The 18,699-nt window shown below is 42.4% G+C and overlaps 1 protein-coding gene across 1 annotated transcript; it reads right to left on the reverse strand.

Annotated features, from left to right (window-relative positions):
• Nucleotides 1–216: 216 nt before the first annotated feature.
• On the reverse strand, nucleotides 217–18,120 carry LOC140357025 (uncharacterized). Its single transcript, XM_072442001.1, has 7 exons — nucleotides 18,075–18,120; nucleotides 17,485–17,543; nucleotides 13,665–13,859; nucleotides 13,434–13,553; nucleotides 12,293–12,571; nucleotides 10,892–10,923; nucleotides 217–2,011 (listed from the first exon to the last, which is right to left on the reverse strand). The coding sequence occupies exons 1-7, from the start codon at nucleotides 18,118–18,120 to the stop codon at nucleotides 217–219; spliced, it is 2,526 nt and encodes an 841-aa protein (XP_072298102.1).
• Nucleotides 18,121–18,699: the final 579 nt, after the last annotated feature.

Below are 18,699 nucleotides of genomic sequence, written 5' to 3' on the forward strand. Positions count from 1 at the left end.
GATACAAAGGAGAGTAATCTCAAGTGAAATTGTAAACACCCTTCATAGAGTAGAGTAAATATTTGCATTCTCAGACTACATCCACATATTGAGAATGACTCTTGAAGGAGTTGGGAAAAAAAAACAGTGTCCAGATGATGAGCTCATTTATGGTAAAACATGAACATTAGCAGGCGTTTGATATGAAAACACATGCATCTGATAAAAGCCTTAGGCCTAAGGCTTTTCAACAGTGTGGACTCTCATGTGTTTTATTAAGCTGCCTGAGTGGAAAAATGCCTTCTGACAAACATCACAGCTGTAAGGTTTCTCTCCAGTGTGGACTCTCATGTGTGATGTTAAGTTGCCTGACTGGAAAAATGCCTTCTGACAAACATCACAGCTGTAAGGTTTCTCTCCAGTGTGGATTCTCATGTGTGATGTTAAGTTGCTTGAGCTTGAAAATGCCTTCTCACAAACATCACAGCTGTAAGGTTTTTCTCCAGTGTGGATTCTCATGTGTGTTATTAAGCTGCTTGACTGGGAAAATGCCGTCTCACAAACATCACAGCTGTAAGGTTTCTCTCCAGTGTGGATTCTGGTGTGACTTTTGAGAGCGCTTGCTGTAGAAAAACTGTTTCCACACTGGTCACACTCATTTAGTGTTATTCCTGTGTGGGTTGTGTAGTGATTCGAGAGCTCAGGTGATGTTCTAAAAGCCTTTTCACACTGGTCACACTTAAAAGGTTTCTCTCCAGTGTGGACTCTCATGTGTTTTTTTAAGCAGCTTGAGCTTGAAAATGCCTTCTCACAAACATCACAGCTGTAAGGTTTTTCTCCAGTGTGGACTCTCATGTGTGATGTTAAGTGACTTGAGCTTGAAAATGCCTTCTCACAAAAATCACAGCTGTAAGGTTTATCTCCAGTGTGGACTCTCATGTGTTTTATTAAGCTGCTTGAGCTTGAAAATGTCTTCTGACAAACATTACAGCTGTAAGGTTTCTCTCCAGTGTGGACTCTCATGTGTTTTATTAAGCTGCTTGAGCTTGAAAATGTCTTCTGACAAACATCACAGCTGTAAGATTTCTCTCCAGTGTGGATTCTCATGTGTGATGTTAAGCTGCTTGAGCATGAAAATGCCGTCTCACAAACATCACAACTGTAAGGTTTCTCTCCAGTGTGGATTCTCATGTGTGATGTTAAGCTGCTTGAGCATGAAAATGTCTTCTGACAAACATCACAACTGTAAGGTTTCTCTCCAGTGTGGATTCTCATGTGTGATGTTAAGCTGCTTGACTGGGAAAATGCCGTCTCACAAACATCACAACTGTAAGGTTTCTCTCCAGTGTGGACTCTCATGTGTGATGTTAAGTGGCTTGAGCATGAAAATGCCTTCTCACAAACATCACAGCTGTAAGATTTATCTCCAGTGTGGACTCTCATGTGTTTTATTAAGCTGCACAAGTATGAAAATGCCGTCTCACAAACATCACAGCTGTAAGGTTTTTCTCCAGTGTGGACTCTCATGTGTGATGTTAAGTTGCTTGAGCTTGAAAATGTCTTCTGACAAACATCACAGCTGTAAGGTTTCTCTCCAGTGTGGAATCTCATGTGTTTTTTTAAGTAGCTTGAGCTTGAAAATGTCTTCTGACAAACATCACAGCTGTAAGGTTTCTCTCCAGTGTGGATTCTCATGTGTTTTTTTAAGTAGCTTGAGCTTGAAAATGTCTTCTGACAAACATCACAGCTGTAAGGTTTCTCTCCAGTGTGGATTCTCATGTGTTTTTTTAAGTAGCTTGAGCTTGAAAATGTCTTCTCACAAACATCACAGCTGTAAGGTTTCTCTCCAGTGTGGATACTAGTGTGTATTTTGAGAGCTCTTGCTGTAGGAAAACTGTTTCCACACTGGTCACACTCGTATGGTTTTTCTCCTGTGTGAGTTCTGTAGTGTTTCTTGAGCGCAGAAGAACAGCTCCATGTCTTTCCACACTGGTCAAAGGGTGAACCCCATTCTTCTGATGGACTTTTAGATCTGCCATGAACACAGAAAAAGAAGATGTTAAGTAATAATAGGGTTAAATAAATAACTTATACTTTTGTCAATTCCTTATCACCATTGAGAGTGGTGTTGTAATGGAAAAAAATAAGTCATTTTCACAAGCTTCAGTGAGTTATGAAACGAACAGAACTTTACTGTTTCTATAAGAATGTGGACAGTATAACAGGCTCTGGCTTTGGGTGAGGACCGACAGCATCAAACAAGTCTAGCCAGAGCTCTGTCATTCAAACATGTTTACATTCAACATTTAATGAATGTAACACATTGATTTAATTTAACAATTAAATGTGTTTGTGTGAATGAGGGTAAAGTGGGAGAGTCATGTTTGATCCTTTGTATTTCACATTCTGAGTACTTTTTTTTCCAGAGTTTTTTTTGGACTGTAGGCTTTGACAGGACAGTGCAGTGGGAAATGGGAATGAGACTGGGGAACGACATGCAGCAAACAGGTGAAAGCCGGACTCAAACTCATGAGGCCGCAGCCCGCCCCACACGGCAGGCGTCTCTCAATGCTCGGGGTTTGAGAGACTCGACTAAAACCAAAGCACATCATTTTCTTCTTCAAGAGACACACACCAAAAACACTGATGAAAAATGTTGGGGAGACAAAATATATTTTAGTTATGGAACAAATTGGTCAGCAGGAGTCGCAATGCTTCTACACAACATTCCTGGGAAGGTAATTGGCTCTAAAAATGGCAGTTTGGGTCACTTGACTGGGCAACAGTTCACACCTGAGAGAACTTCATAAGAAGAAAAAAATGTGTGTTTCCGGTAACTCGACCTGGATTTCAAAATAATGAAAACCAGACGTTAAACATTTTATTGCATATTTACTGGCCGTATGTTTCGAGAATGTCAAATTGTGAGAGCAAACTCAAAAGCTGCTGGGAAAAAAACATTTGTGGGCATCGTAAGCTATGAAAATCACCACACATTTGATTAGTTTTGTTTTACCCACGGGCGCATCCATGTATGCGCCCGTGGGATTTAATCATATAACTGTTACATGAGCAAACATATTTCACAAACGTGGTGTGAGTACAGCGCCAGATCAACTCGGGGAACTTGCAGCTGTTCACAGCAGCTACAAAAAAGTGTGGTTTGTTGCCGTGAGCAAACCAGCAAGAACTCGTCACAGAGCGGTGTTGTGTTGCCTGTGATAGCAAGTGTGAACACAATGATTGGGAACATTTGTGGAATTATATATATATATATAAAATAATAATAATAATAATAATAATAATAATAATAATAATAATAATAATAATAGAAATCCTGCGCACTGTCTTACTTGCAAATAAAAATGTATTGGTAAAGAGACAACGTTTCGGCAACTGGGCCTTCAAAAAATAGTGATTAATACTATTTTTGACGTATGTGTAATTCATCATGAGGTGTCACTATTTGTCTATCGTTTATCGTTTGGGGTTAAAGGTGCCATAACATGCTTTTTTTCACGTTTCGTAGTCTAGTGTAGTCTAGTGTATAATTGGTAATAATAATTGGTAATAATAAGGGTTGTGCAACAGCCTTAACAGAATAGTTAAGAAATATCACCCAGACCTTGGACCCCCTCACCAACCCGGAAATGCAAACGGCTTGGTTTGATATTCGCCCCCAACCTTGCGAAGAGCGATTTGGCTCCCCCGCCCAACCCGTGACGTAGTCTCAGAGAGCGTGTGTGCCCCGCCCACCCGTGACGTAGCCCCACAGCTGTCTGCTCCGCGCTGCGCAGCTCCGCGCGAATGAGTGAGAATCTATCCATCTATCTATCTATCTATCTATCTATCTATCTATAGAGATAGAGATGGATAAAAAAGTCTTATGTCCATCGCGCTCTTATTTCCTGGTTTTTCGTATCGGATAGAACTTCTCTCCGTTTATTTTCCCGGTTGCTGCATCAAGTGCCACATAAACCTTCACCATTGTGATAAGAGTAAAGAGTGCGATATCATTAATGACGTTTTGGGCCTCTTTGAGCCGTGTTTCCTCGTAAATCGAAGCAGAAAAACTCCGGAATGAGCTTGAAGGGAGACAGCAGCGCGGAGCCGGGGGGAAGGGGGCGGGAGGCGGCAGGCGGGGGGTGAGGGGGGCTAATGACGCGTGCTTGCCCTTATGACGCGGTCTTGCCCCACCGCCCGTCAGTTTGGAGATTTGTGGAAAGGAGATAGTCTGTAATATAGCTAAACACTGCGGGAATCAATCAAAAAAACACTCTGGACAAATATGAAGCACAAATAGCAATGTAAGAAGGTTAAAAGCTCTGAAAAGTCGATTTTGCATGTTATGGGACCTTTAACATCTGTGATTGGCCACTCCTATTTTTTAGGCCACTCCTATTTAAACCTCTGTCCCATCCTCAGTTACCCATTTGCCTGACGAAGGCCCAGTTGCCGAAACGTTGCCTCTTTACCAATACATTTTTATCCGCAAGTAAGACAGTGTGCGGGATTTCTTTCCCTAGTACAGTAACTTTTTTTTTTAAATGCACAAATGCAGGTTGTCGCAGTTTTTATTTTATTTTTTAACACTTTAACAGTGCACCTTTTTTGAGGTAGCTTGAATAAGAAACAATAGTGCAGAATTTGAATTAAATAAAAAAGCAGCTCAACTTAAAATCCCCAGAAGCATGTAAACAAATAAACAAAGTGTATTAAAATTGCAACAGTGTCATAAAGTAAGGCCATAATGTGCTTTTCAGAACTGCACTCTTAATACTCTTGGGCTTAAATAATAAAACGTATGTTTTTCTTGATGAAATCCATCTGTTGTCGAGTCGAGAGTAGGCCAGGGGCCAGTGTTTGAAGCGACCTACACTCATCCTCGCAGTAGCCACGGTGTCTATCACGCCGTGTTGGGAAAGCAAGTTCTGTACGCAGAGATGGCCAGAATGTGCGACGCAGCGCACACTCCGCACTCCCGTCTCACACATAGCTTTCTTCATATTAGCAGCGCTTGTCACGCAAAATTACACCGACCCGTTGCTTGTCGATGCCCCAGTTATTGAGCATTTTTTCCTTAATCTGTTAAGATGCTCTCTGCTGTGTGGTGTCCGCGAAATTCCCTGGACATGCAGATGATTGATCCATGATGCAAGTTAACTGCCGTAAAGTGTGGGCAGTAAAATGTCATGATCCATTCATGTGTTATACGGAGGAGAGAGACTAATAATAAGCTTGAAATGTATAACGCTGATCAAACTAGTAAGAGTAAAATGTATATCCGATCACTGATCGGGATGCAACATCCGATCAGAAAATAATAAACAATGCTTTAGGTTACATCTGTCATGGAAGAGCAAATCCATGGATGTACGCGTTGCACTAAACAAAGACTGCAGCACAACAGAGGAAGTGAGGGCTTATTACTGATGTCATCAATGCAGTTAAGTTGATGAATCATTTACAAGATTTATTCATTTACAGGAACACGAAAGACCCCCGAGGAGACTTCTCTGTCTTTGAAGAAGAAGGATCTGTCCAAGTGCATCGAGAGTGGACTGTCCATTCAGTGTGTCACATGCACTTCTACTGAGACGATACATAGCTTCAGATGACGTCACAACATCCGGGTCACTGCCCCCTCACAAAACCTTGATACCGAGTAAGCTAACTGTCATTCTGATCAATCTCAAAAAGTTGCTCAGTTTTGGGATGTTCAAATCACTGATGCTCCAAATGCTCTGCGTAACCACGTGACACGCGGTAGTTATGGTGTTGTTTCCCCCTCGCAAACTGAATGCCCCCGTTACTAGGTCAAGTGACCCGGATGACGACGTCAGCGTGAAGCTATGTATTGTTGCTGGGACAACGGTAAAAACGTGTATATCTTTCATAAAAAGCAATAAACATGTAAAATAATAGTAGAAACACACTCTCAGTAATTCACTTCACATCCAGCCGAACCGATAAAAAGAGTTCACTTCATTAGTGTTGTTGTTTTACGTTTGTAGCGTTAGCCGACTAGCGTTAGCCGACTAGCGTTAGCCGACTAGCGTTAGCCGACTAGCTAACGTCACAAACAAGTTAAAACTATGGCCTAAACGCCGGATATAAGTGAAGGAAACACATTCCTTTACAAATATTATGTCATTCTTCACTCACCTTCGGCTATGTTGAGTTGGAGTCGTTGTAGGTCGCGGGTTTAAGCAGCGAGTCCAGCAGCATGGCAGGCACTAGATCATACACGCCTAACTCACGGAAGTACTTCTTCTTCTTCTAGTATTGTTTATCAGCAGTTGGCACGCAACTAAAGGTGCCACCACCATTACCGCCACCGGCCGGTATGGAGTGTGGGTTGGGAAGGCCCCAACAGTCCTTAAATCCTCCCCATTGATCCTGTTGACTTAAGGTACATAAGGAGTACCTTTACTATAACCTCTTGTGAGATGTTCAGCAATCATTCCTTGATACTAAATCTAATCCCATGTTCACATACTCTCTCTCACAATTTGTCTTTGCTGTTGATATTTCGGGCAATGAATAATGACATGCTCCACTGTCTCTTGGACTCTGCAGCGCTCGCACTCCCCTGTTCAATGTTTCCCTATTATTCTGAGGGTGTCATTCAGCCCTGTGTGTCCCAACCTCAGACACGTCAGAACGTCCTCCTCTCTGCGGCTCTTACTGCTCCACTCTCTTGTTCTCCCCTCTGCTCTCGTTTGTATAATATAGAAAAACCGGCCTTTGAGGCAAGATAAGATAAGATATGCCTTTAATGTCCACACATGGGGAAATGTGGGTGTTACAACACAGTAGATACAGGGGGAAAGGACAGATAACTTATAGGAAGTTAAAAAAAACACTCTTAATAGAAGAACTCTTATAAACAAAAACTATTTTAACAAAACCTTGTAAACAGGTCCTCTCATATCTTAATAGGGAATGGAGGGAAGAAAAATAAAAATAAAGATAAAATAATAATAATAATAATAATAATAATAAATATAGCCGCAAGCGGCAATGATCGGCCCTCGCCACGCTGCCGCCACGCCGCAAGAGGAGGGGGCGCTAACGCGCCCCAATTGTCCTTTTATTACGCCTACTGCTGAATCTGTGACGCTGTCACATCTTCTCCCCTTTGTTTTACCATCAAAAAGCAATTTTATTTTGAATTCTTGGCAAAATGTGCAGCTTTGCCGCACAGACACCGTGACTCTTAGAATAAAAATGTGGATAACTTTTGATGGTCCACCCCTGAAGATGAGTCTCACCAAATTTCAGGTTAATAGGGCTGACGCCCTAAGAGGAGTTTGTGAAAGTCTAAAGTGTAAACATGTTCTGGCGATTTCCCCATTGGAATAACATGGAAGGTTTCGGTCATCGTTACGGCAACGCCATAACAATTATGACATGGGTCTCATTGACTTTTTTGATGGGGCCAAAATTGAGTTGTGTGTCAAATTTCATATAATTTCGCAAAACTAAATATTTAACCTCCATATGAAATCTGTAGGGGGCGCTGTGGCTCCAAATTGATTTATTTCACTTCTAGTAGGTTTAGGGCAAAGAGTTTAACAACTGATTCTAATTTGACGCAATTCGGACTTTATCTGCGCAAACGGCAGAAATGTAAAATTTTGGAGATTTCTGAAATTCTTGCTACAGTTTGCGGCTTCGCCGCACAGAGACCGTGACAGGGTCAATGTCATTTGGATAGCTTTTGATGTCCCACTCCTCAGTAGCATTTTCACCAAATTTCAGCTTTTTAGGGCCAACGCCCTGGGAGGAGTTCGTAAAAGTACGACGTTTGGAAAAACTCCGAAGTCATGTTTAGCCATTTTTGAAGCAATATGGCCGACATTTGGTTGGGCGGACGGCGTTGCCGCAGTAATAGTTTTTACTTCTCTTGTCACCATCTACCTCTGCGCCAAATTTCATGATTCTACGATCAGATTTTTTTTGGGTCATTTCCCATCTCTCAATGCATTTTTGGTACATTTGGGGGCGCTGACGCGCCAATTTTTTTATTTTAGAAAAGGGAAATAGCCAGAATGTAGAGAGGCACGATTTTTAGAGGTGTGCAAATTTTTGTGACTTTTCATCAATGTTCACTGGGTGAAAAATAGGGGGGTTGGTCCCGAGAAGAAGAAGAAGAAGAAGAAGAAGAAGAAGAAAGAATAATATTCCGATGCGAAAACAATGTTTCCCATTTTTCAAATATCATAAACTATACATTTTCGGAAAGCGCTCGCGCTTTCCTACCTCATGGTGTGGGTCCCTGGTCACTGACGGGTACTTTCGTTGATTTTGAGTGGGCTCCGCCCACTTTGTGTTTTTTGCCCTCTATACAGTAATAATGTTAAATTTTTGCATTACATGCTTAAATGCACGGAACATGCAAGAGATGGGGAACGTATTCGTGAGGTACTTAGCGCAAATGAGTGCTTTATATGGGGATGACGACCGCGTTTAGTGCGCACTTTTGCACGGGCTTCGCCCGTTTACAACGGTAATGTTCCATTTTCCTACTACTAATTAGTATGCACGGGGCGTGCATGAGTGAAGGAGTGCGTTAGTGAGTGTTTGGAAGTGGGCGAGTGCTTCGCGCTCGATTTCGTGCGCACTACGTGTGCACTTTCGCAGCCGTGCTTCGCACGGCCTTACGAGATTAATAGGCCTCTCGCCAGCTTGTGGTTCTCGGGCCTAATAATAGAAATAAAAGTAGCAGGTATAAGACAAATAATACTAATAATAATGGTAAAGTTCACATTAACACTACTACATTTCTTTCTTCTCAACAAACTCAGATCTACCCCAGGCTCTTTCAGAAACCATGGAGGGACATTAGAGTTTGGAACTGTCGGGCTCACGTTCAGCTGGTTAATTCCTATTTATTTGAGCTTCACTCTCTCCTATCCACCCAAAGCTGGTGAACTGTGCTTTTTCTTTTTCCTGACATGGTTTTAGTACATTTAGTCCTGGGTGGCTTACACTATGTCCTTGTAAATTAACCCAATATGTTAGAATCATCTGCTCTCTTCTGCTATCTAGAGGCATCTCCCCCTTTTCAACTTGGAGTGCATCTACTGGAGTTGACCTCATCGCCCCACAACACACTCTTAAAGCTTGGTTCTGAACTATATCTAATTTTTTTAGATTACTCCTTGAAGCTGAGCAATATACAATACACCCATAGTCAATCGATGATCTGATCAGAGCCATATATATTACCTTCAGGCATTTCCGGCTAGCTCCCCACTCCCGTCCCCACTCCCGTCCTCTCAAGCACCTCATAATGTTTACAACTTTTTTACACTTCTCTACTGTTTTACTTATATGCACTCCCCATGTCAATATAGTGTCAAACCACAACCCCAAATACTTAAACTCACACTCGTAAAAAACATTGTTTTTGTCTTATTTACAGAAAATCTAAATCCCCACTTAATTGTCCATGTTTCCACTTTATGTTTGGCTTGTTGCAATTTCCCCCCAGTATATTCAATATTTCTACCTCTCTTCCACATTACTCCATCATCTGCAAAAAGAGAGACCCCTATAGGGCCTTCCACATTACAAAATATTTCATTATTCATAATAGAAAACAGCACCGGGCCCACTACACTCCCCTGTGGCGTACCATTTTTGATGTCATACTTTGAGCTAAAATCTTTCCCCACACGCACTGAAATATTCCTACCAAAAAATTCCTAACCCATCCTAACATCTTGCCTCTTATTCCCATCTGATGCAACCTTATAATTAGCCCCTCCCTCCACATCATATCATCAGCTTTTTCAATGTCAAAAAATACTGCAACAACACACTCCTTATTCACTTGGGCTTTTCTAATTTCATGCTCCAAAATAACTGCTGGGTCTATTGTACTCCTGCCTTTCCTAAATCCAGACTGGTGGCTTTTAATCATTTCATTTTTTTCCAAAATATAGCATAGTCTTTCATTGATCATTTTTTCCATTAGTTTCCCTACATGCGATGTCAAGGCTCTAGGTCTATAGCTCACTGCCAAGCTGGGATCCTTACCTGGTTTACAATTTGGTACTATTACTGCCTCCTTCTACTGGTCTGGTAGGAATTCTCCATCCACACTTTATTATACAACTGTAAAATTAAGGCTTTACTTTTTCCACTGAGGTTCTTCAACATACAATAACTTCATCTTTTCATACTTATTTAAAGCGTCATTGAGTTCCTTCATTGTAAATTCAACATTAATTGCACTATCATAGTCACTGATATCATCTAATCTATTGGTGTTATTTCCCACAATCTTTCTTCTTGCTCTCTTTTCCTCTACACTCAGATTTTCCCGACTATTAACTTTTACATATTGCCTAGCTAACAACTCAGCTTTATTTGCATTATCTAGAACTACTTCTTCTCCATTTTTCATCACTGGGTAACTAAAACTTTTATTAATACCAGCCATTCTTTTAATTGTTCCCCAAACCTGACCTACCGATGATTGTCTACCAAGCGTGTCACAGTAACCTCTCCAATACTCTTTCTCCTTTTACCGTTCTTTTTACCATTGCTATTTTCTTTTTATAATCAATATAATTTTGAAAACAATCATTTCTTTTCAATACTTTAAATGCTTTATTCCTCGCTCGAATGGCATTTGTGCATTCTTCAGACCACCAAGGGACAATCTTTCTTTCTTTTCTTTTTTTTTTCTTTTTTTTTTTTTTTTCTTTTTTTGTAAGGCCCAAAATCACAACAACAGTTGCCTCTGAGGGCCACAGGGAGAAATGAATCAACAATGTCTGTGGTGGCGAGGGAGTCAGACAATGTCTGTGGTGGCGAGGGAGTCAGACAATGTCTGTGGTGGCGAGGGACGATGTCCCAGGGTCCTCTGTCCTTAGACTCTCCTTTCGGTTTTGCTTACCTTTGCTCTTCCTTATTGTCTGCTTTGCTGCTCTCACAATCGCAAGACACAAAGAAGTTTACATCCACGTTTACTTTCTCCATTTCATTTTCACAAATGACCCTGAATTTATTCCAGTCTATTCCTTTAAAACACCACCTACTTATTCCTTCCGTGCACTCTCATAATTAAAACTTATCTGTTTTTATTGGGTAGTGATCACTCCTTATCAACGACCCAGGTGCTCATCCCAGCAATATGATGTGCTGATTCTGTTCCATTCCTTGCATTAAATCTAGTTCCACTCCCGTCATTCAAACATACAAGACCCTTCATATCCATTAAATCCTCTATCACCAACCCATTCTCATCATTATGCCCACAACGTACTATGAGCATTAAAATCACCACAACATGTAGATTTGCCCTCAAGATGAACCATAAAATCCTGCAGACCCTCCAGTGTTAAACGCTTAAGATGAGATAAGATATTCCTTTTTTGTCCACACATGGGGAAATTTTGTTGTTGCAACGCAGGTAGATTCAGAGGAAAAGGATAGATAACTTATAGGAAGTTTAAAAAGCACTCTTAATAGAAGAACTCTCCCCCACACTTCTATCACAATGAATTATAATTATTTCCCTTTACTTAAAACTCTATACTGATCCCATTCCTGATAAATATTGCACATCCTCCACCATTTCCTCCTTGCCTATCCCTTCGAACACACTCGTACCCTCTAATAACAAAATCTAATGTTGGCTTTAGCCAGGTTTCTTGAACACAAATGACATCCGGTTTCACCTTACTATCTTGTACATATCCTTTAAATTCCTGTCCATTTGCAATGAGACTCCTGGCATTCCACTGCAGTATAATCAGGTCTTCTCACTTGTTTCTCCTCCTGCCTTACTGTTCCCCTCTAACCTTTTGTTCATTAGCTCCCAAGAGATACCTTTAGCACCCAGGAATTTCTCCGCCCCCTCTACTATCATCTTAGCTTTGTCTGGTTTACGTTTGACTTGTTCAGAGCAATTTATCACATAAGACAAAAATACTACCAAGTCATCAACAGCAAGTACTATACTTGTTCCTCCTCTTTTTGGAACAACACTGGTGTCAGCAGTGTTTCCTCGTTTCTGTATTTGGACCTTCGTTGCAGCTTCTGCATACGAGATGTTATTCAACATTTTTACCTTTTCAATTTGTACAGCTTTCTTTCTTACCTCACATCCACCAAACGTCGCAGTGTGCTGTCCCCCACAATTACAGCACTTAATCTGAGCATTTTCCTCACATTCTTCAATCTTATGTTCACCTCCACATTTTAAACATTTCTGCTTCCCTCTATACACCGCTGCTATGTGGCCATAAAGCTGACACTTGTAGCACCGGAGTGGAGGAGGGACATATTCTCTTACCAGGAAACTCAAACAGCCGACCTTCACTCTCTCAGGAAGCACATCTTTAAATTCCAATAAAACCGACATGCTCTGAATTCTTTGGCCATCACTCCATCTCATCAATCTCTTAACAGAATCCACCCCTGCACCCAAACTGTTTTTAAACTTATCCAGATCTTCATCCAGGGGGATTCCTGTGACTACTCCACGTGCTCCTTTCCTTTCTCCAACAACCTTAAACTCACTTACAGCCATCTTTCCAATGCTACTTTTCTGCATTGCTGAGTTTTTCTGCGCCTCCGAATCACACACAATCAGTAGATTACCATCTCTCAACACTGGCAAATGCTACATCCCCCAATATCTTCTTTATCTCCCTTGACAGCGCCAAGATTCCAATTTTTCCTAACTCACTCTCAGTTTTAAATTGAAGGATTACTTTAGGATTATTCTGCTCTCTCACTACTCTTTTCCGACCCTCCGATCTCCCTTCATCTGGACTGGGCAGAAGAATGAAGCGATACATGAGCATAAGTAACAAACATAGTAGCATAATCAATATACTTCATTCCCCCTGTTGATATCTGAAGGAGATCACAATCAGAACCCATATATAATCAAATAATTCACATAGAACCATCACTGGTGAGAAAACCGTGCATCAATATAAACATGTCTACTACAGAACTGCAAAACTTTCCCATTGTTCGGCTCACCAGACAACTCTGAAAAATAAAGCACAGCGCAGCACACTAGACAAAGGGAAAGGTTAGAGTAGATAACATTCCTCTTCCTCCGGGAGGACAGCATCTTCCTTTGGCACCAACATATCAACATATACTGACCTCCTCCTGCCTGAGCCACAAAGCCGTCGATCGTTCGTTCCACCAGGTGGGTAAGACACCATGAGGGTCTTGATACAGGGTATGCAGCCATAGCCACACAAGACCAGGATGGCCAGGAAAACGGCGAGGGAGAGTATCACAGACAACATTAACCCTTTCCATTTACCAAAATAATTCATCCATGAATCCCACATGGATGTGTCTACCCCCGAATGCTTTTTCATCTTTCTATTTAGTGTGCGTAATCCGTCAACAACCTGGGTCAAACGGCCCCCTTCGCGTGTGTTATTCGGTATAAAAGTACAACATTGCACCTCCCGTATCATGGCGCAAATCCCGCCTTTCTCTGCCAAGAGCATGTCCAAGGCTATACGATTCTGGAAGGCCATCAGAGAGGTAGCGGCTAGCTGCTCGTGTACAGCAGTGAACCCTTCCTGGGAAAAATTACCCAGTTTCTGAATATTATAATGGATGTAATTAATTCTATCAACGTTTTTATTTATAGTACACCACGGGCAAAAGAATGATTCAAATCCTGCGGCCACTTGATTACTGATTTTATACTCGTCTGGTACACCCCGTGGGACTCCTATGGCATCGACGTAGGTTGGGTCAGCTTCACTCAGCCAGGGAGTGGATTTCCCTACCGATCTCATGGGACGCAGTGGGTTCTCTGCCATCCGGACAGGAGAATCAGCCCACTGCAAAATGTCGTTAGCTGTCATGGGAAACACGACTGCCTGCACAATGAGAGATACTAGGGCACAAGGACCTTCATTCTTGCCGTATAATGCATGGTGAAGCACTTTGCCTCCGCACCACCAATAGAGATCTGCGCGCGTCAGTAGAACGATATCTCTATGTAAGCTATACATTAGCGCGCAGGTCCCTTCCGGGACGTGGCCAAATTTATTTCCACCTCCGGATTTATTAATACTTCCCCTGCCCAGTAAACTCCTAACCGTGGTACAGAGGCTGAGCAGGCATAGTACTCGTTGCAACACGATTTTATTTGGTTACATGAAGCGGAAGGCAGGACATGCGGATCAGCGGTGGCAGACACGCGCGCGACGAAAAAACATCGAAAAACAGACCCAAAAACAACAAGACACTTCCGGCTACCCACAATGCCACCCTCTCTCTTCAAGGGGCCAGCCAGGCAGGTAACAATGTATTTCCGGCAGACTACGCACCACACAGAGCACTGCTGCCTCTCACTGGTGATAGTCCGTTATGACGCTCTGTACACCTGCTGATGCAAAGAGGGGACAAGCAAAGTCTTCACTGACACAGATTTAAACCCCAGATCAAAGAAGTGGGACAAAAGTGATCTCCTCTGAACTGCAAACCTGTTACACTCCATTAAAACATGGGGGACAGTTTCTTCTTTTCCACAGGTTTCACATTGGCCATTATGATGTTTTCCAGTCAAGAAGAGGTCCGATGCTAAGCCCCAGTCACAGTCTCGTTATCAGGACAGGCAGTTTATGAATATTCACCTTCAAAAAACAAGGAATTCTTTCAATAGCTTCTACTGTCTTTTATAGTAGGTTTAATTTCTAGGTATCAAGCACACCTTGTACTTTTTTCAATTCAACCCTAATTAGATAATAATAATACAATTTAATAGCTTCTAAATCAGGTAAACTAGAAAGTCAAATCTAAGTTTTTTTTTAGTACTTTTTGTCTCCAGGTATCATACACACTTTTTACTTTTTCAAATTAACCCTTTATAGGTTTTTAATGAATATTCATCTTTAAAAATCTAGGAAGGCGGCAACCCCCGAATCTGGTGGTGGACGCCGGAAGTACGGGATGGCGTAAGGGATAAGGTTTCTTCTGCTTATGGGACTCCTAAGGCCGTTGACAGGTATCGGCAGGCCAAGCACACCGCTTGTGTCACAGAGGCAAAAACCCGGGGCGCTCCCAGGGAAATTCACTGTCACTGTTGTTTGGTCACAGTCTCAATAATCGTGATCAATCATTAAATCGTGATATTTAATCAAAACGGTAAAATTTGACATCCCTGCTCTAAAACCAATAATTGTTTGAATAATCGTGATTACAGTTATGGTTTTAATAACTGTGATTGTCATTTTTTTTTCAATAATTGAGCCTTAACGTTACTTTTCACTTGCAGATTTAATAGTGAGACAAACAAAAATCACACCTTTAGCAAAATGGAGAAAGAAATGTGACTATTTTTTGTGTTAAAAGTCAGTCTGCTTTTAATAAGACAAACTCAACTCAAACTGAAATCGTCAGTGTTGAAAGAAAAGCGTTCAATCATCTGTCACGTGGCCCGGCTCGGAAAGTGTTATAATAATGGGCTCTGGCAACATCCAGACAGTTTTCTTCCTTATACGCTGCAAAACGGAAGCGCTGGGCTGAACGTCTGCTCAGGCGCGTTACATGAGAGACACGCAACTTTGTAACACACAATCAAGACGCCAAACCGTTCTATTCAAACAGGCCTGCGAGACTCATCGACACCACATTCAACAGTCCCTAGTTCAAAGGGCACGTTACAGGTTTTTATTTGGTGTGTCTGTATCTGTTGTACATATGAACCATAGTTTTACACCGATCGAGCGGCTATATGCAAGGAAAAGTACAAACAAATCTATAGAAAATGACAGGAAGTGACATCACATTAGGGTCCAGCCAGAGTAGATGTATAATTTACACAAAACAACTGTTTTTCACCCTATAAATGTTAATTCAACAAAATAAAGGAGCGCTCATATATTTCTATTTGTCGAATCAAAAAGTGGTTGCTGGGTAATTCACTAGTGTGATGTCATAAATTACAAACAGGAAGTAAAACTATAAACCTAAACCTCTACGGCCAAAACCGTGCAGTAGACACGATTAAAGCGGGCAAAACTATTTAGTATCTTTATGATAAGACTAAGCCAAAAATAGTGACAAAAATCTTTATCTAATTCCTGATAACGATAATCAGACAATATTATTTCAATACAACAGAAATGTGTTTAAATGTGTTAGTTGAGGTTTGAACTTTTTACCATCAACAATAAACTTAATATTCAAATTCAGCCCATCTTAAAAACAACATTGATTTTATATATTTTGCTAACAGAACATGTATTTAACCCAAAGTGGAACGACAACACCACAAGATCACAGGAGTTCACACTATTGCAAATATTTTTTTTTTTTTTTATAGAAAACGACCAGTGTATTTACATGAAAAACGACAGAATGAACCCATAATTCACTCCCAAATCTCACAGTATCTCACTTGTTTATTCTTTTCTGTTGTTGTGAATATTAATCCTTCAAAAGAACCCAAAATGAATTTGACAAAGACACCATTGATCGATTGTTCGACTAAAGGTCTACAGCACAACTCAACAGGACATATTTTGACTTTTTTTTTAATACGCTCTGATTTTGAATACAGCCCAAAATGGGTTTGAATATTGAGCAAATGGTTCATGGTTTTGAACCGTCATCATATTTGCAGTGGTTTTCAAAGCAAAGAGTTCAGTTGGATTTAACCAATTATTCAAAATATTACCTCATGACCATAGGTGAGGGAATGTAGATTGACCGGTAAATTGAGAGCTTTGCCTTTCGACTCAGCTCCTTCTTCACCACAACAGACCGCTGCACCGATCCAACTGTCAATCTAACGTTCCCTCTTCCCTCACTCGTGAACAAGACCCCGAGATACTTGAACTCCTCCACTTGGGGCAAGGACTCCCCACCCACCTGGAAAGGGCAAGACACCTTTTTCCGGTTGAGAACCATGGCCTCGGATTTGGAGCTGATTCTCATCCCAGCCGCTTCACACTCGGCTCAAACCGTCCCAGTGCATGTTGCAGGTCCGGGTTTGATGGAGCCATCAGGACAACATCGTCTGCAAACAGCAGAGATGAAATCCTGTGGTCCCCAAACCCTCCGACCCCTGACTGCGCCTAGAAATTCTGTCCATAAAAACAAAAAACAGAACCTGTGACAAAGGGATGCCCTGGCATCCAACACGCACTGGGAACAGGTCTGACTTACTCCAATGTACACAGCTCCTGCTCCAGTCATACAGGGACCGGACAGCCCTGAGCAAAGGGCCCCGGACCCCGTAGCCCCAGAGCACCCCCCAAAGGACACCCCGAGGGACACGGTTGAAAGCCTTCTCCAGATCCACAAAGCACATGTGGACTGGTTGGGCAAACTCCCAAAAAACCCTCGAGCACCCGATGGAGGGTATAGAGCTGGTCCAGTGTTCCACGACCGGGACAAAAACCACTCTGCAGGTTCGACTATCAGTCGTATTCTCCTCTCCAGTACCCTGGAACAGACCTTACTGAGGAGTGTGATCCCTTTGTAGTTGGAACACACCCTCCGGTCCCCTTTCTTGAACGGAGGGATGACCACTCCGGTCTGCCAGTCCAGAGACACTTTGATGTGTCAGCCAAGACAGTCCTACAACATCCAGAAACTTTAGGTACTCAGGGCAGATCTCATCCACCCCAGGAGCCCTGCCACCAAGGAGTCTGCCAACAACCTCAATGACTTCAGCTTGGGCGATGGACGAGTCAGCCTCAGAGTCTTCAGTCTGCTTCCTCTTCGGAATATGTGATAGTGGGATTACGGAGGTTCTCAATGTATTCCTTCCACCGTCCTGACAACATCCCCAGTCGAGGTCAGCATGTCTCCACCCGCACCGTAAACGGTGTTGGTGAAGCACTGCTTCCCACTTCTGAGGCGACGGACGGTTTTCCAGAATTTCTTTGGGGGCAACCAGTAGTCCTCCTCCATGATCTCTCCAAACTCCTCTCAGCGACAGCACAAGCTGCGGCTCGTCTGGTCAGCCGATACCTGTCAAAGGCCTCAGGAGTCCTACAAGCCAAAGAGGCCTGATAGGCCTACTTCTTCAGCCTGACAACATCCCTTCCGGTGTCCACCACCGGGTTCGGGCGTTACCGTACCTGCAGGCACCTGAGACCTTGCGACCACAGCTCTGAGCAGCCGCATCGACGATGGAGGTCACGAAAATGGTCCGCTCTGACTCAATGTCCCCAGCCTCCCCCAAGAAATGGGAGAAGCTGTTCCGAAGGTGTGAGTTGAAGACCCTACTGACAGAGGGCTCCGCAAGACGTTCTCAACAGACCCTCACAATGCGCTTGTGTCTGCACAGCTTCCTCCTCCGCCAGCGGATCCAACTCACCACCAGGTGGTGATCAGTTGACAGCTCTGCTCCTCTCTTCACCCGAGTGTCCAAGACACGTGGCCGGAGGTCAGATGACACGACAACGAAACCGATAATTGATCTCCAGCCTAGGGTGTCCTCATACTTCCCAAATTATTTACCATCCCAGGGGGGAGATAACACATTAAAAAATGGGAGATTGCCCCCCTATGCGGGAGATTTCAAATTTTATCAGAATTAACCGAAAATAACACTAATGAGGCGAGCCACATGACTCATCGGATGCATATTCGTCCCACTTTACGCTTCATAGTATATTTCTATATTAAACAAACCATGTATTGTAGAACCGGTATTTATTTTCATCAGTCGATTTATCCTTATTGGCGCCGCTATCTTTCTTA

The sequence above is a fragment of the Eucyclogobius newberryi genome, unplaced genomic scaffold, assembly GCF_026437365.1.
Source record: "Eucyclogobius newberryi isolate DKJ021-1_F unplaced genomic scaffold, fEucNew1.0.hap1 SCAF_121, whole genome shotgun sequence".
Lineage (NCBI taxonomy): Eukaryota > Metazoa > Chordata > Actinopteri > Gobiiformes > Gobiidae > Eucyclogobius > Eucyclogobius newberryi.

Excerpts from the sequence above, each read along its gene's own strand:
- LOC140357025 (XM_072442001.1), bottom strand. The coding sequence starts at position 18,120 with ATGCGGCTGCTCAGAGCTGTGGTCGCAAGGTCTCAGGTGCCTGCAG. Across the intron at positions 17,544-18,074 it reads AAGGTCTCAGGTGCCTGCAG|TGTCTCTGGACTGGCAGACC; the intron begins GTACGGTAACGC and ends GACACATCAAAG. Across the intron at positions 13,860-17,484 it reads TCAAGAAAGGGGACCGGAGG|GCAGTCGTGTTTCCCATGAC; the intron begins GTGTGTTCCAAC and ends CTCATTGTGCAG.